The sequence below is a fragment of the Anas platyrhynchos genome, chromosome 12, assembly GCF_047663525.1.
Source record: "Anas platyrhynchos isolate ZD024472 breed Pekin duck chromosome 12, IASCAAS_PekinDuck_T2T, whole genome shotgun sequence".
NCBI classification, from domain to species: domain Eukaryota; kingdom Metazoa; phylum Chordata; class Aves; order Anseriformes; family Anatidae; genus Anas; species Anas platyrhynchos.
Window position 1 is genome coordinate 9,924,176 of NC_092598.1, and position 21,107 is coordinate 9,945,282.

General features: G+C 40.7%; 1 protein-coding gene and 1 long non-coding RNA gene across 7 annotated transcripts in view; one reads left to right on the forward strand and one right to left on the reverse strand.

Annotated features, from left to right (window-relative positions):
• WTIP (WT1 interacting protein) overlaps positions 1-12,721 on the forward strand; it is a 79,016-nt gene extending 66,295 nt beyond the window's left edge. For all 4 annotated transcript variants that reach the window (XM_038185530.2, XM_072043954.1, XM_072043955.1 and 1 more), the window contains 5 exons: positions 133-195; positions 2,584-2,714; positions 3,663-3,714; positions 5,633-5,701; positions 8,516-12,721. In XM_038185530.2, coding sequence (XP_038041458.1) covers positions 133-195; positions 2,584-2,714; positions 3,663-3,714; positions 5,633-5,701; positions 8,516-8,668 — 468 coding nt within the window. In that variant the 3' untranslated portion in view covers positions 8,669-12,721. The remainder of the gene's footprint in view (positions 1-132; positions 196-2,583; positions 2,715-3,662; positions 3,715-5,632; positions 5,702-8,515) is intronic.
• The window catches only part of LOC101790147 (uncharacterized), a 50,990-nt gene that overhangs the window by 6,865 nt on the left and 23,018 nt on the right, over positions 1-21,107 (reverse strand). For 2 of the 3 annotated variants that reach the window (XR_005268877.2, XR_005268878.2), the window contains exons 2-8: positions 17,780-17,980; positions 16,561-16,742; positions 14,577-14,769; positions 13,221-13,370; positions 10,694-10,768; positions 8,475-8,664; positions 5,610-8,001 (exon numbers count right to left, since the gene is read on the reverse strand). This is a non-coding gene — a long non-coding RNA (uncharacterized lncRNA). Of the gene's footprint in view, positions 1-5,609; positions 8,002-8,474; positions 8,665-10,693; positions 10,769-13,220; positions 13,371-14,576; positions 14,770-16,560; positions 16,743-17,779; positions 17,981-18,084; positions 21,099-21,107 lie in introns of those variants that run through there. The other variant, XR_005268879.2, reaches the window with a different exon arrangement.

The window sequence follows — 21,107 nt, forward strand, 5'->3', positions numbered from 1 at the left end:
CAAGTTTTCTGAATCAGTCTTCCAAACCTATTGTGTAGTTTGCTGGCAAACAGCACGGTGTTCATTTAAAAGGTATTTCTGCAGCTAGAAGAGTGGTTACTAATAATCCTGTTTTTTCTGTCATTTTAACAGTATTCAGGTTTTCAGCAAACAGCAGACAAGTGCTTTGTTTGTGGACACCTCATAATGGAAATGGTAAGAGAGCTAAGCTTCTAATTGTGGGATATCTTTTTGATGTATTTTGGATAGTGCTCTTTGAGACATTGTGCTTTTTCCCTTGTCAGACTATTGTTGTCACCATTATTGTAAAGGTAATTTTTCAAATTGAAGCAGTATCATAAATATATTCATGTTGTATTACTCTAAAGTACAGGAAGTTGGGCTTTTCTTATACCTGAGATCATGGGATTCTGTTGTTCTGCCATGTGCCAATTAAAAATAAAAAATAAAAGGAATCTAAATACTAACAGGGGAAAATAGACCACAGCTTTGTATGAGAATGTGGTAAAGGAAAGCAGGTGTTGTGTAAGACAATAGGACAGTAAGAGGATGGAGTCTGGTCTAAGGAAGAGAGGAGCATTATCAGTAGTCCTGAGGTTTGTTGCCAGCTCTGTGACTTGCTTTATTTACCTTCTGTCACTTGCTCCATGTCTGTTAAAATCCATTATTGCTACTGTGATGTGCAGGGAGCCAGCAGTCAGAATTACTTTTATAATTAAAAATCAAAGAGCCATAGGTTGGGCCAGATACTGTTGGCATCATTTCACTGGGAAAAAAGTAGGATGAATTTTGTCTGTTCTTCCTAAGCAAAAATTCCCAAACAAATGAAATTGCTTGCACATTGAAGAAGTGCAGATCGTGTATATGTCAGTGTTTTCCTTTTGCTTTAAAATGTATGTGAACATTAGCATGCCTACTAGAACTAGCTATTGCATTGCAACACGGAGGTGCAGTAGGAGCTGGAACAGAGACTTCACTAATGAGGATTCTGGCTCATATCCTGGCACCACTGGTTGGACAAGGATATTGTTCGTTTTAGCCCAAGAGCAAATTTCTAGAGTTGTGTCGTGCAGGGAGGGGGATCCCAACTTGCATGCTTTCAGCTGGCCCTTAATTGCAGAACGCCAGGCAAGAGTCCATAATATCTAGTTGGTGGAGCTCAGTAGCTGGAAGTTTGGCAGGTGCTCATCTGCTTTTCTTCCATCAGCAAGTATGCTCCAACAAAAGGAAACAGCTCTGGGAGCTCCAGGGATTAAGCAGTCTTATTTGGCTAATTGCTCTGTGTTCCTCCCCAGGAGTGCACAGACACAAACATGCCTGCACAGTCGTATTACTGGTGTGCAGCTGAGGAACCGTGCTGCAGCCCCACAGGCTTGGGTGCAAGCCTGAAGCTGTTCAAGGCTGAAAGTGCAGTCGAATTAGGGATTGTTCTGTGCAAAGGGTGGCTGCGCAACCACGGCAGGCTAACAGTGCATGTTTTGTAGCTGCTTGGATAGCAACACACACACAGACAAGTTGTGTCTGGGTAGGAACAGGCTTGCAAATCAGAGTCTGATGTCAGTCATTGAACAGAGAGCTATAGAGATTTGTTAGAAGAGGGAAAAGGTGAAGTTAAGTTGACTTCACACATTTTTCCTATGCTCCATACCTTATTTCATGTTGATTTGAACTTTATCTGTAGAAACACCTACATGGCCATGAGAACTTGGTCGGGGGAGATTTTCCATCTCCAGCTTATTAATAGCTCCAAGATGAGTGTTCTTGCTAGCAGAAACTTTCTGAGATTACCTTTCAAAGATGATTCTTATACCTGAAATGCATGGAAATGGTGCTATAAGGTGTTGAGAGATGCCTGAAGATGATACTATGTCTAACCCTTCCCAGAACCATGTTCATGGGCTTGATGTGCCCTTTGTGCTGTCACAGTAAGTACAAGGATGCCATGAGGAGGGGATTTTTCTGTAGCAACATAATGGAGACTGCATAAACCTGTCCTTAAAGCCTTTAAAATGCAGCAGGGAAGGTCAGCATGGCAGAAGGCAGCGCGGTTTTGATTACCCATCGATACAGATGGAATTTAAACTGAAACTGATGGGCCCCAGTGACAAATAGCTAGTTAGTAACTGTGGTGGAACAGGAGCGTTAATAAAAGGCTATCTACTTGCTTGTTTTATTGTTTTACTTTGTAGATTTTAATAATGACTCGTTTGGACTCTCTGTCACAGCCTGTTACATTTTGTGAATTAACTCTGTATCTCAATAACTTGTATCTGCAACAGATTTTTCCAAGAAGTAGTCACTGAAACTATTTTTAATTTCTATTGGGCAATATTGGCTCTGCAGAGCTAAAAGTGATGGGACTTAGTCTGATTTTCACAGTTCTCTGTCATCATTGGGAGCCTAATAGAAACCCACAGAAATAAGCAAGCTCATTGTTTTAAACGGCCCCTTGCTGACAGATCTCCAGAGTGGTAATTTCATTCTGAATTGTGTTTCTTACTGTAATTTTTAAGAGTCGGAGATAGCAGTGGATGGGGGATCTCATGTAATCATGCATCCACTTATTTTGTTTTGCCTCTTAAGATCTTGCAGGCCCTTGGAAAGTCATACCATCCTGGCTGCTTCCGCTGTGTGGTATGTAACGAGTGTTTGGATGGAGTCCCCTTCACTGTAGATGTGGAAAACAATATTTACTGTGTCAAAGACTACCATACGTAAGTAAATAAATCCAGTGCATGCTTGGAAAAATTATACAAGTTAAATTATTGGTATAGTTGTAAGCGTTGCAGCAGATAAAAAGGGTTATTTCTGTCTGCTGTGATGTCCCTTAGTGCTCTTCTGACATTTTGCATTTGTAAAGTGTTTTAAAGTTTTAAATGTCACTTTGTGGGCCTAGTGTGACATTCAGGGGCTAGGTGAGGTTGAAAATCAAGTTATATCAGAGGATGTATTCCTCTGGTGGCTGCTTCTCTACTGCTTTCAGGATTTTCAACGTGAAGTAGACATAGCTAATTGTGCAATGATGTTAGGTTTTGCTGGCTTTCATAAGTCTAGATTCTGGTAGCGCATCACTGGAGAGTATAAGTTACATTAACCTAGACTGGACAGTAGACATGTAATTAGCAGCTAGTGTTAGAATGATTTTAGCCTCACCTTACAAAATGTTTTGTGGTTAAGTGATTGCTTTTGGACTCCCTTCTGCTCTGCACTTTAAACTCAGCCCTATTGGTTTAACTGACTGCTTGGTGAGGATGGAGCAAATGTTGGCTCAGTAACTGTCACAAAGTACAGCTGTGGATAAAACCAGTTGATGTATTTGGTTTAAGTAGGTCCTAGCCAAGATCAGACCCTTTCACACTTAGTGTGTCAGTTGGTGACATTCCTTGGGTCGTGAGGTGCTCTGCAAAATTTGAACAACTTTAAGAGTAAAGAAAGCTGAGAGAAAGGGCATATATGGGAGTAGGGCTGGACTGACTATGCCTAGAGGTCAGGAAGACCTATGCAGTAAAGGTGTGGGGTAGATCTGCCTTTGTAAACTTCCTTTTCACGAAATATTACCAAAAAATACAAACCTGGATTTACATTTTGCTAATGAGAAGGCTTGGTTCTACTTTTTGGAGAAGCTTTGCATGTAATTTGAACAATTTCTTCTTGCACCCTAGGGTTTTCGCACCAAAATGTGCTTCCTGTAACCAGCCGATTCTACCAGCACAGGTACGTGTTAACATGCACAGACTCTAGAGAAAACAGCTGTTGGCATATGAACACTTCGCAAAAACACATTAGATGCTTTTCCTCCCTCTTTCAGAGGCTGTAGTATGTCAGATACTAAATTAAATACAGTTCAGCAGTAGTGTCACTCCCAAACATTCCCAGAGGTTGTAATAGTCATAGCACTTATGCAGCGTAGTACTTTGTATCTTTAGGGTGCTTTCCAGGTCTTGATTATGCTGTTATAAATCTTGTTTAATTGAAAGCCCTGACCAGGGCTCCAAGAACAACCCAAGAAGTAAAGCCCTGTTTATTTTTAGAATCTCCCATTAGCAGACAAGGAAAATTGCTGTTTGAGCTGTGTTTGCATTTTTGATGGAATGTGTGAAGATGCCCAAGCTTGAAAAGACTTCTGAGGGGTTACCCTGACCCTGTGAAAAGGCCACATAGCCTGTCATCCTGGGGTGGCACTGTAATGAGTGCTTGAAGGGGTGGAAAAGCAGGTAGAAAGGATGGCTAAAAGGAAAGCCAGATGAATGACTGCTGCTTGCAACCTCAGTCCATTGTGGCAGTGTCGTGAATACAGTAAGATTTGTACGTTAAGACAATCCTTTTCTGCCTGCTGCAGTGATGTTTGTGTAGGACCCTCTGAGTTCCCATTGCTGAGGTCACTGACCAGCTCATTCACAAGCAAGAGCCTCAGCATCTCACTCCTCTTCTTTGGCATGTTTATAGAGCCAGAGCTTGCTGCCTGTAAGCTGCTGTGCCCCAGTAAAGCTTAGGGATAGAGCCTCTCTCAGCATGCCCACCTCTACCACTCTGCATGTTATTTTCCATTTGTAATTCTTTCTGTTAAACGGTGAAGTCTCACATAATTTAAAACCTTATAAAGGCTGAGACAGAACTACCTGCCCTGCTGGTGGGGTGTAAGGAGAAAAGCCCTATGGAAACTTCCCTTGGTTTTGTGTCTTACAAAATTATATATATATATATATATATATATATATATATATAACATATAAAATATAAATACAAATATATATATTTAGATACAAAAGTAAATAAAAAGAAAAGAGAAGAAAAAGCAGCCCTACTGCTGACTCATCTGATGGTTAGCGGGATAGACTCCATGTTCTTTCCCATGGAGGTTTCATAGGTTAGATCAAAACTAGCAGTGCAGGTGCTAACTTGCCTACAGCTTCTCTTAGACGTAGGCTACGTCATATCTGATGCTCTGACCACGCCTGCAACTGGAAACAATGCAGGGCAGCAAATTTAATGAGTTCTGTCTTCAGAGGCATCAGAGTGGCTCAGAGAAAGTCTGTGAGGTTAGAAGAAGGGTATGGGCTGCTCAGCAGGGCCTGGGGCTCAGCCAGGTATTACACAACTCCACTACATCCACCCTCATGCTGAGGTTTTTGGCCTGTGCACATAATTACCTGCTGGACTAGTATGTAAATCGCCATGGGGTACATAGAGTGACACGTGTGTGCAAAATATCTGTGTACCATCTGGTTTGAGGGGAATAGTCCTGGAAAGATCAGGTCAGGATTTCTATAGGGAAGAGTGACCCAATCAGTAAGTCATGTTGTTTGGCTGGTAATTTGTGCAAATCCTGGGTGCCCTTGGAAAATGATTTGATCTCAAGAGAAATTTGTCCCTTGAGCATGAAGTTTTGGCTACACTTCCCAAAGGACCTCTACAGCTTAGCTCTGTCAGATACCCGTGCTGCTGCTGAACTGCAAAAGCAGTGGTGCAGCGCTGTGCCTAGTGGGGCAAGACCCTCAGCATGCTCTGCTCTGCAGGAGAGGGGATCCTCCTGGGAAGCAGCTTTCCAAAGCTATAAGCTGGGCACTCAAAGAAGATAGAGAAAACACCACTTAAAAACACATTCTTACCTTCTTTGTGCTTTCCCCAACAGGGCTCCGAGGAGACAATTCGAGTAGTGTCAATGGACAAAGACTACCATGTGGAGTGCTATCACTGCGAGGTAAGTGTCACTGCGTGCCTCTGCCCAGCTCCCCCATGGCAAGGCTTTGCTAGTAGCGAGCATCCTCCCGATCAGTGCGTGACTCGCGCCCCAGAGTGCGTTTGCTGGTTCCTACGTGCCTGGGCAGGCAGGGCTCTGCCCCACAGCTCCCAAAAGGAGTCAGAGGAAGGAATACACAATAGGCTGCCAGTCGTGCTGCCGTCTCTAGTAGCACCAGATTAGTTCCTTTTTTCTTCTCACAGTATATGAATTTCAAAGGCCGGGTTTTAGTGGAATTTTAGTGGAATTTTCTCTGTACTTGTAGATGAGGAAAGAACAAAGAGGGAAGTGCTGGTTCTCTTCTTTGCCTGATCTTTTTGGATACAGTTTGCATGGCTGTGGTCTGAGGGGCCTTGAATCCACATGGCCTTTGCAGGGAAAGACCATTACCCTATGCTGGGAAGGGGTTCTGAGTTTTTCCATGCTGGATGAACAGTGATTTTTTACTACAAAAGAGACGGGTACCAGTGACTTGCTATTTCTTTTTGTGCAGAACATTTAAACATTTGGGGGGGCAGATCAGGTTCTGGGACTAGTGACTTTGCTTCACAGGGAGGGAGGAGAGCTGAGCTCAGTCCTAGCTCTGCATCCCATAAGGGAGGAGACAAATCCTTTAATTTGGGATCAACCCAAAACTTCCCTTTTGCAGTAGGTACGGCTATCTGATAAATACATTCTATTATTCATGCAGGTGGTAACTGTGATAGCATCCAGCATGGCCTGTCATAAGCACCAGAAGCAAAAAATGTAGCCATGCTGTCTTCTGTGCACTCCTGCACAGAAAGGTTTTATAGAGAGATTTCCAATTGAGGGAGAAAATAGCAAAATTCAGGGCTTCTCGAAATGTACATGAACCTAAACCCTAGGAGGAGCCCATCCTCTTAGTTATCTCCTTCCAGCAGAGGTAGCTGATATTCCAGAAAAATTGGCACAGGAAATTTCAGAATTTTGGAAAACTGTGTTTCCCTCCTCCTCCTTTCCTCATCTATTGCTTTGTGCAGGCTTCACCTAAAACAACAGCTCCCTCCCCTTCTCTCCCAGCCTATCAATGTTATATTAGAATGTCCAGATAGGGGGTTATTTTCAGTTCTGTTTCATTATTCATTTCCCCATTCTCTTTCCAGTTTGAAGGAAATCAAGCTGCCTCCACATCTGCCCAGAATGGCAGAGTGCATTTATGTACAGAAATTAGGGGGTTAGCCATGTGTTAACAGGGGTAGGTTACTGCCTAACATCCTCAAATTAGGCTCAAACTGTACACACTGAGTCACTGCTGTCTCCAAATATTGCTGGTTCAGTTAGTACCAGTATTTTGAGGGATTCATATGGATTCTTTTTAAAGGCCGAATTTCTATAAAATGCCATTTGTCATCACCACCTGTTGGTCACTCAAAGTCACTAGTCAGCTCAGAAACTTTTCTGCTTTTTCATGTCATCTCTTCCTTATGCAACAGCTTAAAATTTGCTGTGAAGTTCAAGCCGGCTTGCAGATCAATATAGACTTATTCTAGAACTGAAATCCACTGAGAAAGTAGACTTTCTTGTTGCAGAAAAAGGAATCCAGTTCTGGACAGGGAAAAGGTACCTAACAGCTATTCCAAATGCTTGTAATATATCTGAATTTTTTAAATTATAAAGAGGAACTGAATTTTAAATCTTAATATAACAGACTATAAAGGTAGGATGTAGCATATATTCACACAGAAAATAGAAATTGGCAGAAGCTTTGATTAAAGCCTCTCTAACATCTCAGTTTTAAAGCTTACTTTAAAAGTTTTCATTCTTATTTCAGCATTATAAAAAATAAAGATTTTAACATTAGCTATGAAAGCTGAAAAATCATACTTTGAGTCCAATTAAAAACTCTGCATTGATTTTCAGTACTAAAATTACCTATATGCCCAGTTTGATCACATTTTTTCTTCTGTTTAGTGTTCAGTTACATATTCAGAATCTCAGAGTAGTCAGAATTGGTCACAGTAACAATTTTAAGTACTTACAACTCTTGAAACATCAAATCCAAGCACAAAACCACTCTAACTTTCAAATATTCTCAAGGTTGCAATGATAACTGAGCACCAGGATTACCTCTATTGCAGTGTACACAGTTGTCAGCAGGCAGCATCGCTGTTTACTCTGTTGTTCTTATTTCTGTTCCTCCAGTGTTGTTCATTTATGTCATCCCTGTAGTTATGTGCCAGTCCCACAGATACTAATGTGTCTCCACCAAAAATACAAACCATGGGCCTTGAAGTCTTTCTCTAATTCAAATTAGATTAAAAAAATAATAATAATATGAAAGTTCAGTCCTGATTTGTAAGTAAAATATGCCTTATCTCCCCTCCTGGTCTTACTCCTCTTTCTCATTCTCTGCTTATACTCCCCTAATTCCTGCTCACACCCTTGTTGTAGAATCAGCTCCTTTTTTTTTTTTTTTTTCCTAACCTGTTCCACGTTGTGCGTCTATCAGGGTTAGTCCTTAGCCTAATTTTATCTGATTTGCTTCAACATTTAGTAGATGAAGATAAGTGGGAAACAACAGAAAAAAAAATGCGACAACTGGGCTGGGTCCTTCTAGAGATTGTCCTAGCAGATTTCAGTGACGGCATTTTGTTTAATACAAGATAGTCAGGGTCTGTCTACCACAAACTCTTGAGATTGTTGCTTTTGGAGGCATGGGAGGGAGCTCTCACAGTTACACAAGTCAGATCAACACTGATATGAGATAACCTACCTGAATCACTCACTAACCCAGGATTTAAATTTTTCTTCCAGGACTGTGGCTTGCAGCTCAATGATGAGGAAGGCCATCGTTGTTACCCATTAGAAGGCCACTTGCTCTGTCATGGCTGTCATATCAGGCGCCTTAATATTAAATTGCCATCACATCCACCTCCAAGCTATCCGATGCACGTCACAGAACTCTGAAAGACATTTCCATTACCAGTAAGCTGTTTGAAAGAGAAGACAGAAATCTTAAATGACTTTCCTTTTCCTTTAAAGATGATATCCCAGTAATAACCATCTAAACCAGCTATTTATTTTTTAAATCAGAGGTGAGGGGTTCTTTCTGATCTTGTACATATGTGTTCTTTTATCCAGACATTTTCACTGAGACACCGTCTACTTGAACAAATAACGTGCCACTAAGTTGTAACTGTAAGTGGCAGCAGTTCTAAAAACAGTGGTATAAAGGGCTGTTCTGCACTCCCTACTCATTCTTCTTCAGTGGAGGTTTCACCAAAGTAAGGAGTGCAGAATTAATTTCCAGAAGTTAGCACCTTATCATATTGCAGCAGGCATGATAAGAACAACACTAGCATTTTAACTCGTTTCTTCAAATTCTGGTCTTAGAGAATGCAGTCTCACAGTTTTAAAAACGTAAATTCCCAACAGTAGTGAATAGGAAGCAAGCAAACATTTTTAGCAATGGCAGTTTTCAGCAGGGGTTAAATAATGGCATTCTGTGAAGAAGCACCAGGCCAACTCTTCATCCTACATGGTTTCACAGTCATCCAAAGACTATTTTGCTTGCTAAAGAAATATGTCAAGCATCTCATGAAAAACACAGACAAACATATCTAAAAGATTGCTACATGCAAGTTCACAACAATTGAAGGAAGTTATAGACCTCTGTAATTGCTTGTCGTGTACAAGTGTAGCCACAGTTCCAGAATGCATTCATACCAACTTGATGATTTGGCACTTACTAAACAATCTTTTAAACCTGTTTTTGTTTAATAGGGTTAGCAGCCCCTTTCTATGCAAAGGTACACTTGTCTTCACGCTACTTGTTTTATACAAGAATTTGTTACCAACTGCTTTATGATTGTGTGTTGAGATGTTAGTAAAAAGGGGGGGGGGACAGTGTTTTTTGTATTATCTCTTCAGCTTTGTGTTCTTTTCTAGATATACTTTTGAACTGATTATGGTAATTATGTTCATGGGAAAACAAAATACAGTTTAGCAGAAATAATAATTTAGACACTGACAATTGAAACATTGGTATTTTATAACAAGTATTAGGTGTACATAGAATGTACACACTTTCATGTTTTGCATAAGCTTTTACAGTAACCTCAGAGCTCTGGGGAAATATATGTCTTCCATATAGGAAGTTAGATGAATCTTTTTTATGGTTTGTTTTCTACCATGTGTTGATGATTTACATGCAAATCACACAACTGTATGTTTAAAAAATTCCTTGCATTCTCATGAGAATTGATCCAGCCTTCCTGAATTTATATTCTAAATAAATCCATCATTGCTGTCTTTGTATCCAAAATTACAATAAAATATTTTTTTTCTGCTCCAAAGGAAGTGGAAATACCAGATTCTCCGCATGTGTAAATTGGGACATTTCCATGCCAGTTTTCAACACATCGAGAATCTGACCAATCTGTTCAGAAATAGTCACGTTAAATTCAGCATGCAGACTGATGAAATGACTTATTTGGTAACACCATTGCAGTTTAGTTTCTTATGCTCCATTGATTTTTTGAAAGCCATTTGTGGTGCTCTTGAGCAGTACAAAGGGCATCCAATGGACACTAATTCCTAAGTGGAATAATTAACTCCTTTAACAGAACTTTTTGATAGTCTGGAATTTCCTTGGGGGGGTGGGGGAGAGCAAGGAGGCAGGAAAAATTCCTGTGAACTATTTTTTTCTGTTAGTAAGGAACAAAAGGTATCTTTTCTGAACTTCTGCCAAACTTCCATTGGCCTAGACGAACCTGTTCTATTGAATGCTCCTTGGCAAGTCAGATGCTCCTTTAAAAAGTAATTTTCTTATTAATATATGTTTAAAATTAACATATTTAATGTGAGAACTGTGTTTTGAATGGAATTACAATGCAACTAGTGCCCTGTTCCTACAGTTTGACCTAAGAGGCCTGCCCTCCAAAGAGTGGGCACTGGCTGCATGCACACTTTCTCTGCATTTGCAAGCATTACCTGTTTGTCTGTAGTCACCAAACCAGCCTCAGAGGGAAACAGAAGTACATGTGCCTCTTGCCCAAACAGCAAATTCTAGAAAAGGAAAAAAAATTGTCTTAAATTAGATTGTATGACTAGGTCAGTTCCATTAAGGTTACTACAAACAATATGAAATGGAACCGAGCAGACCTTCAGGATAAACTTTTAGCCTGAGATGCGATGTGATACTTTTCTATTTAAAGATGCTGCTTTAGCCCACATCTAGCTCTGAGGTACTTGTATTTACTTGTCTTTGTGATACATATTAAAGAATCAAATTAAGAAAACAATCATTAAAATACAGATAAGGTTTGGGTCTGTTCCTGTGAGCAAGCCGTCCCATAACAGTACTTGCTGTACTGAACCATGCTTTGCTCTACCATCGTAAAAGCAAAACCTTAAAAATCACAGTGGCCGGAGGAGGAGATGATGCTGGCATTTAGCCCAGTCTTCTGCCAGCACCTTCCTTAGCACTTTGCCTCCAGTCAGGGGCAAGGTTAAGTTTCCAGTTTGACATTACTTTTCAAGGGTCAGCACACTATCTAACATGTACATACAATACCTTTTCTTCTTTTTTGAAAACGATCATACCTTAGAACAGAATAATATTTAATTTCACATTAATTTGTCAGTCTTGTAGTTCTTCTCAGTTCCAATGTGTTAAATATCATCACAGTAAATACTGAAAGTTTTTACTGACTGTTTCAGTATAGGATAAGTAATTTGTTTAAAAACCAGAAAGCAGCAGTTGTTGTTCCATCAGTTTCTACAGACATGTCCATTTTGTTTTTGGCTAATGAAGTACAGCTTTGCTTTTCCAGCATTAAGTATAAAAGCTGGAGGTTGAAAGAAATTTGCCAGTTTTTCAATCAAAGAACAGAAAAAAAATAAAAGCAAATCTAAACCAACGGTGTGCTGCAATCTGTAGTGCTAGTGACAGTTTCTTCACATTTTACATCCTGTCTGGGGAATTATGTAAATGAGAAAGCTTCTTTTAATTATTTTCTTAAGGAGTATGCTTATATAAAATCAGTTCAACACAGATGTAAACTTTCTGGAGTTCATTTTATGATGTGATTGTTCATCAGAAGCCCTTTCTGCATTCTGTACTGTCAGAATATTTCCATAAAGTTAAAACAATAACAACTTGATCTCATTTGCATCAGGAGTACACCTTTCCATTTTGGTAAGGCAGTCTTACAAAGTCCCTACAATACAACGCTGTCCTAGGCAATTCAGAGTTCCTCATGCACTGGAGGACGTGATCCAAAGAAAGGACCAAAATAATAATTGGAAAACAAAACAGAAGAATGCACTCAGATAATTGAGCTTTCAAAAAGGGGTTGTTTGGGTTTCTTTTCTTTTCACTTGTGTGCATGTGTGTATGTGTGTGTGTATATGTTTTGTAAGGTGGAGCTTCAGAAGGAAAACACGGTTAGAGGAGCTCTTTAAGACCAGAAATTCCAGAGTAGTTAAGTAAACCAAAGCTCTAAAGGAGACAAAAGCTGCTTTCTTGTGTTTCAAGAAAAGTTTAAAAGTTTGTGATTCATCCTGTAACTAATGCCGTAACTAGAGTGTATAATTTGACTTAAATTAAGTTTCATTTGAGAAATATTTTCATTTTCTTTAAAAGAATATAGTTTTCTTCCAAGAACTTGGACCAACGTTGATTTTTATTTTGTTAGGAAATATATAAATTCCCTGTTTGTATATCATGTAACTAGTTTACATGCTGAAAATATACATTAGTTTAACTATTTTTGTATATATCCTTGTAAAACCTTCCAATGTGCTTCTGTCTTTTAGTCTTTAGAATTACTTGTGGTTTTGTGTTTCAGTGTTTGATTCCCTTGATTGTTGAAGAAAAAAATTGGGAAATGTAGATTTTATTTATCTAAAGAAGAAGCTACTTGCTATCATCCTAAGTTATTTAATATTAAAGTCAGAAGTTTCATTTAACCTTAGATGCTATAATCTGCTTTTTTCAATAAAGACATTTTGTAGTTATCTTTGATTTTGTAGTTTATTACATTTAAGTATTTTTTTTAATCTAGGTGGGCTCTAACACCATTTTCAGGAGACCCTTGTATTACCTACAAAAATGCCTAACTGATATTAATTGATTGCAGCTGCAGTCATGAAGGATTTTGGTCCTCCAGTGCAAGTGTTACTAATTAAGGTCTAAAATATGCCCACAGCTAATGTTTTGCAGCTGCACTTAGAAAAGAATTTAGCCACTCTGGCAATTTTTAATTAAGCTTTAACCAGTCTGGCTAGTTCACATGTAGGCCAGTCGGCATGGAGGAACACTTCCTTTTCAAGATTCCTATTATTTCTTGGAGTATTCCAGAAGAGTAGTATTATCCTGGGCTATGAACCTGCATAGCATTAAACACTAGGACCCTGGTTTCAATGAATTCTCTCAAATTTCTTGCTAAGTCACAGTCACAATGAATCAACGGCCATCTTTCTGATAGGATCAAATATGTGTTTTAATATATTTTACCTTTTGGAGCTCTCTGCCTATTTCTTGCCTCCAGCTTCACGGCACAGATGGTCACATTTACCATGTACACAGTGGTCCTGTGAGGATCTGTCAGGCTGAAGGATCGGCAGCACTGGTATCTTGTCTCCAACTATGTCCAGAAGTTGATGCCTGGGAAAGATTTTAAGCATGAGTTTTTTCCTGTTTTCTGCATACTTCTATTTAGTAGGCATCTTTTCAATTAAGCTGCTTAGTCTCCTCACCCTATGGATGATCTTTCCCCCAGTGACTCAAGCCAAATATTCACAAGCAGCTACTCCAAGTGCAATGCCACCCTCTCCTCAAAGGAGACCTGCCTACAGCTCAGCCACACTGGCTTTTGTGAAGTACAAGTGACTTCATATTTGGAAGTGAAGCTTACTGGTGGGTTTCACACAATGACTACTTGGGCAATTTTTTTCTTTTGCATAGTCCAAATGGGAAGTTACAAACACCACAATTATTTTAAGGAAGACAGCCTGTGCTTTGAAACAGATGTACTACACATCTATAAGGCCTTCAAATGCACACTATTTTCTCACAACTTCAAGAAATTCATTCAAAATGAGCAATTCATGCCCTCCTTGAAGAAAAAAAAAGCACAGAGACTGTCCAGCTCATGAAGTGTTTAAACAGTACATCATCACGTGGGTGACACAAATATATAGTCAATAAAATCTAGGACATATTCTTAATGCAGCAAGTGTTTATGCCAGCCCATAACCAGCCTGGTTGAAAAGAAAAGCATAGTTAAAAATACTAACTGCCCCTTGCGGGCCTCCTTGCAGGAAACACATGCTGGAAAATGAATATACATTCACTGCAGGAAGAGTATGAGTCAGGACCCAGCTCCCAGAGGGAAGCACCACAGAACTCTGCAGTGGCATGTCTCCCTGGCGTGGCATCTGAGCCACAGGGCAATGTGTAACTGGAAACTTGCATGATGCATGGCAGCTCATCTGCTGGCATGCAGATTATTCAGGAGGTCTTTGCTAGCCTTGCATTTCACCTTAACAGCCATCCCTGCAGGGGAAGGTCTGCAGCTTTCAATTTGCAGCTATAAAGGCGAAGAAGGATTTGCCAAGTCTCCCAAAACTGAACTAAAGACACTGGCTACCGCTTGGAACAATGAGGAATACATGAGCTAGACTAGTGAGTCCTCAGCACAGCTCCCTGATACTCTTTTACTCCCCCTAATGCATAGACCAAGGAATAAGTGAAGACTAAGTGAGAATGAGTGAGTGAGGCTGGGACAAGACTTCAAGTGCAACACCACCTTCCTTCCACAAGGCCCAAAAGCAGAGCTTAAAAAAAAAAAAGCTTATATATGTGTAATACCTTAAATATTCCCTTGGGTGTGGCATTGAGGAAGCTGGAATTGCAGGCTCATTCCCACCGCTACAGCATTTTCTAAGTGGCCCAGTCGGACAGGTACCAGCAAAGTCAGCTGCTCACATTTAGTGCTGCAGGTTTCTTTTTGAGACACCAGCTGGCTGGATCATAGCTGCCCATACCTTTACCTTCACACCAGCTAAGAGGAGCAAAAAAATAGAAGAGGTTAGCAAACCAAGAAAGATGAGGAACTAGGGCTGCGCTAAAAGTGATGCAAACAATCTTTGGATCACTGCAGTTTGCACACATTTTTTGGCAGGCATGTCTTCTTGCAAAGGCAACATCTATGGGGTGCTGTTTTTTTTACTATAACATTCTCATTTCAATCATCAATTTGTTTACATTAAACATTGGAACATGCCAACAGATGATACCTTCACTTATGAAATTCATTTAAAAGCAAAGGACAGTATTCTGTAATTACAGCTAATTTCCCATCCAGAAGTTTGGACATTGTTACTCTGAACGCAATTCAGGGTGGCAGCAATCTGCAAGCTTCTTGCTGCCCAACTTGAAGCCTTGCTGAAATGTACTGCAATGTGCTGAATTTCGCTGACTGTCAGACTGTGATCCCAGCTGGTGTTACAGCCTCATGCCTGGGAACCACCCATACTTCCTCCCTTAAAGTTTCTTATCTATTCAGAAAGATATGGAAAAAGTCAGCAAGACCTGCTGGATGTTGAGAAGGATACATCAGCCTTCTCTGAGTGCCCAAGCTAAACATAGAAATGTCACCCATTAAGCAGACAGCATTTGCTTCTGGAAGAAATTGCAGGCTATCCCTCAACGACCATCCCTGGACGCATCAGCACCAGACAGCTGAATTGCATATTTTTAAAGCTATGGAGTTAACCGCAATTTTTTGGTAAAACTCCAGAAGACCAGAAATACTTTCCTCTTGTTTAAAATTAAGATTCTACCAAGTGCTCACCCAGTCTTCACTTAACACTGAGACGGCAAAAAAAATTTTTTAAGTTGCCATATTATTTTTTAGGAGCACATAATCAGAACTGGCATGTTCTGCTGTACCTGCATTTTTCTTGTGCTGTCAGTTTCTGTCCCATCAGAAGAAAATACTCAACCTCAGCTAGCATACATCACTGCATTCACACACAGCATAGGAGAAGTACAAGCTGAAAACTGTATAAAAGCTAAGAAACCACATGGAAAGCTATTCATCCAGAAATGATAAAATAAGTGTCTATCTAGAAATACATTTAATACCAAACTTAGAGGTTTGTGTCATGGATGAAAAGAATCTGCAAAAATCCACATTTGTAGGTGCACATCTGGGGAAGTCATAACCTCAGAGAAAAAGTACTGCATTAGTTAGTGATGATTCCAGTGGCTAACTGGACTATCAAAAAAAAAAAAAAAAAAAGGCACATGAAACTATTGCAAGAACATTAAAGCCAACTAATCAGTTAATTACTGGCTGCTCTGGTGCAAATGCAGAGGCACTCCTCAGTGCTTCCAGGTACAGCAAGGAAACAGTGACACACACACAGCTCTCAGCTGGTACAGGTGGATGTGACTCTGATAAAAGCAAAGAGCTCTGCTGGTTCAAGCCAAACGAGTGTCTCTTGTCCCACCGAAGATAGGGCATTAGGGTAGATTAATACAAAAAAATTATTCCTTGTGTCCTTTTCCACCTCAAACCTGCAGCTGAAAGCTTCAGGCATTAAATGCAGAAATAAAGGAAGTAATAAAGCAAAAATTTTGCTCTGTGAAGGTCAGCTGTTGCATGACTCAGGTCTCACCTTAGTGCCTTTTCCTGAAGTCCGCAACATTCACACACTATGTATAAGGATAGATGCAGCAAAGGAATAGGGAAGAAAAAAAACAGCATGTATGGCTGGTTTCAACAATAGGGAGAGAGCAACAAGAATTACCTGTGATACCTGCAAGGCATGCATTTAACTGCACTTACCTCTACAAGTGGACACAGATCCTGGGGAAAAAAAAATAAAAATCCACTAAGCTTCTATAATGGCATGAGGTAGAAAAGGGCACTGGTGTCCTACAGCAAGAGATGCTGACGGTCTTCCAAAACAATGACAGTGGCAGCACTCCTCCATGCCTGGCTATGTTTTTCCTTTTTCTCACTTCTCCCTACAGCAGAAAAAGAACAGGAAAAAAGAAAAAGAAAAAAAAAAAAAAAGAGAGACATCAAAGCTTCCTGCATTATTCGCTTCCCATTTCTCAACAGTGCATTTACCAAAAAGGGAAAAGAGGAAGGTGGCACCCTGCTGGAGACAGGACTCTGGCACTTGCCAACGGTCACTGTCACGTGTGGATCCTTTTTATCAAAATGGCAAGTCTCAGTTCAACAAACAGTATGCTAACTTTAGACACATCCTATTGTTTCTAGCAGTCATATAATTTCAAATCGATCCCTTGCTGTCTAGATTCCCAGCCTATAAAAGCTATACCTGCTATTTCTTTGGCTCCTTGTTATTCTGTCACCCCAGATACCACACTTAATAGTCAAAGTGACAGACTCTCAGCTGTAGTAAGAGCCGCCTTCAGTTGGTTATAAGTGGTTATTTTATTCTCTATTAATATCTATATATATAGAGATAGATATATATAGAGATATGTAATTTGCAACTTTTTAAAAACAAACAACCAACAAAAAACACATACTTTTCCTGCTATCAGCTGGTAGCCTCTCTCTTATCCACAGCACATTTTCCAAGCTCTGGATCAAAAGCTAGAAAACCTGTTTTAACAATGAGCATGTTTACGGTCAGGTAATATGCAATTGGCCAATTATTTTCCAAAAGCACTGTCAGAATGGGAAAAAAATAACAAGAATGTCTAAATGGAAGAGCTCGTGAATGCCTCTGAAACAAAGTGAGAGTCCTTAAAGGATGCACAACTGCATCTTCTTAACTGAATCAAAAAGAAGGAAGCTGGAGGAAAATACAAGTTTCTTTTAAATGTTTCTCATTTTGTCCTGTAAGACAGCAGAAAATGTGCTAAATCAGCTGCTCTGGCAACTGCCAGACAATGCTTTGATAAAGCATGCTAGATTTCATGATGTAACCTTTGGTTTGAATTTTTTTTTATTTTTCATTAATCATAACATCCTCAGAGCTGAAATCATTTCGCTGATAAGCTGGAAGATAATACAAAGATGCACATACCGCACTGCGGTGAGTAATTTCCATATGCTCTTTCCCAAATGTCTTGTGGCTGTTTGTATCCCAGGTCTAAGGATCTCCTGCAGCTGGAACTCACTTGCAGGCTGAGCAGGCACCATCAGGGAGCATGAAGCAGGAGTACCCAAGACTGCTGTTTTCTTTGAGCCAGCACTTCAGCTGCAGCCTTGCATATGAACACGTAGCCTGAAAGAAAAGCAGATTTGTAGAGAGGGTGCTGCAGGGTCTCTGCAATGCTTCCATATTGAACACAAGTGAAGAAGAGGTGAGCAGGACTGTAAATAACATACCAGCTGCTGTCCCTATTAGCAGAGGAAAAGCACAGCAAGCCATTAAGCTCTTGCTGCAACAGCAAGAACAGCCTCTTAATGCTTCATCCAGCATCTCTGTGGTGCTATCAGTGCACAGTCCTTTGTAGCTGCCTGTGGAAGTAGCAAAGGTTTTGTTTCTTCTAGTAGCACCTCCCACCCCCAATATCCCCAAACCCATATACACGAGCTTACTGCTTATACTACATACTGTATTCAACATACATATAAAACATGAATCCACATGTAGAGGTGTAACTAGGATGAAGGGCTGTAATGTGGAAATACCTTATTTTAGACTGGAATAGGCCACGGTGAGATTCAGTGGCAAAGATCTACAGAGTATTTTAAATGTATCCCAACATCATTGTTTGGAGGCAGGAGATAACAACTCTTGCACGTAGATAAGTACATTTCCTCACGCTTTGTTATCTGGCATTGTACATTTTTCTTACTCCCTCTCCAGCTGAAGTTTACTAAATATCCCATTTTACCAGTGGGGAAATTCTCCCCATCCAAGTTGCAGATATGTGCTCAAGGACAGGCAGCAGAGGAGGCAGGAATGGCACAGGGGCTCTGCCAGGCTACAGCAGACAGCAAGGACCAAACTCCTGCACTGCTTCTGGAGACTGCTTTCAGAGATACCACCATGCAGCCTGCTGCAACGAAACACAGCCTCAAGAGCACAGCAAGAGGCACCCTTCTGTGTGTCCTGGGGTTTGGGTCTCAGATAAAAAAAAAAACTTGCAGTCAGTTGAGCTAAAAATCAAAGACAGAAGTTGGGAGAGCCAGAGGTGACGTGGCCAGTGGCACAGTTTGAGGAGCAGATGGCCACTGCTCAGCCTCCCACATGGTGCCAAGTGCACTGACTTTGAAGGACATGGGAATGGCACCAGAGGATGTTTTTCCAGTGGAAATATCAAAGTTATTTCAAAACAGATACCCCTGTGGAGCATACTCTATCCTTCCCAGAGCCTCCCTCTGCAGGCGGCAGAGCCAGCCACCCAGTCACCATTGGAAATGGGAGAGCTGCACATCCTGTCTGTCCTCCTTTTCTAACATGGCTGTCTGGAGCCACAGGCTGGCACAAAGCCTTATCAAATCCCCCACGTTGTATAACAGCACCTCTGCTATGTTTCTTGCTTAACAAATTGTGAAGGAAATCAGTAATTGATATCTCAGAGGCAGTGGAAGACACCCTCTTCCCATGCCTGCTGCTGCACGTCTCCGTGAACTCCACTAAACTCCAGTGCAGCGAGTCCAGGTTTAGCCGTGCAACTCTTTTTTTTTTTTTTTAAATAGAAGCTTCTGGAAGTCACTAAAAATAAATTTGTTTGGGTTTTCAGACCTAATCCAAACACATTTTTGTTGTCTTTCAAGATGGCACTTCCCCCTTGTCCCTACTTGACAACAGATTTTTCAGTCATTAAGAATGCTCTGCATGCACAGAAATATCTCGGGCTATTTTTCCCATAATCAAAAGAAAACAAATCCCAGAGCAGCCCTGGCAGGCCGCTTCCGGCCAGCTCTGCTGCCCCCCCAGAGACCCATCATACTGCTGCTGACTTCAGAGGGCAAACAAGAAAGTTTGCTTTCAGTATAAAATTAGACACTAAAATGAACCGACTTTTTTTCTTCCCAAAAACCAAACTCTTGCCCAACTACTTTTCCATTAAACATATTACAAGGCAGTAATTTAGATGTGTATGAGTGGCTTGGATTGTATCAGCCAGTATTTATGTTTTTCCCCACTCCCCTCCTGAGTTTTGATGCATTCCTGGCCAACGCTAGAGGTTCACACCACACAGCAGCCACTCCGAAGTTGTCGTGATAGAGCTCAAACCCCACTGTCAGCTACCAGGATGCCCTCCGCTACTGCCTGCTTGTTTTCACATGCTTTGTCCAACAAAGTTCCTTTAGAAGGGTGTTAGGTAGGTTCCTTTAAGACCCTACCTAACACCCTCACCTGCTGTGATGTCTGCAAGAGCTCTGCCAATCAGGCTTGGTAGTGCTCAGTGGCTACCACCTGTACCCATCTATTATTCCATCTGAAATCACAACAGTCAACTTCTGAGGGCAAAAAGCTTTCTTTGTTTGTTTAAAATAAATGATTTAAATGATTAATGATTAAAAATTATTATATTAATGATTTTTTAAAAAAGATTAAAATCATTTAAATGATTAAAAATTGATTACATATTTGCAACCGTACAATTACGAGTTTATGAGTAAAAACCACCAAAATCTTCGCCACTGCCAAAATCTCCTTGACCTCACATAATGGCACTTCTGCTACAGGAAGAACTTCTCTATCAATGTCTGACACTGACATGTAAACATCTATCAAAGCCACCCCTAGCAGCAGTAGTGTACCTGCCAGAGATTTACACTGTTAAGTATAAATTATAGAAATTCACAAGCAGTTCACAAGAACTTACCCAACTAGTCTTTTGCTTTCCCTGCCCAGCAGAGATAACATTGGTTAGAAAATTGCTGGCCACTACCTGAAGTGTTGCTGAAAACTTCTGAAACAACGAAGGTAAGCATGAAACGAGGCTGCAAAGCAGTACCACTTGAACATTTATGCAGATTTACAAAAAACATCTGGGAGTCCAAACCAACGCTTTGCTACCCATGTACAGCAACTAGCACAACGGAGACCAGGCACAGCTATGCCTTACAACAACTTCATCCTCTCCAAGCTTGGTCCACCAGCAAGTCCTTCAGCAAAGCCTAGAGCAGCTCTGCAAACAACTTGAGGATCACCAGAAGTCAGGGACCTACCGAAATCGTAGGTGCAGAGACCACTGGGAGCTCCAAAGGGCCTCCAAGCAACATGATCATTTGGAAAGCTCAGGACCAGATATTTTACTTACTTTTTAATCACATACACTCACTCACCCCCTTCAGTGCTCAAATCCAATCCTCTAAGCAAAAAGCAGCAGCCACACCAGCCAACCACAGCAATCCCAGCCCAGCCCCTGGACTGGAGCAGCTTCTTTGAT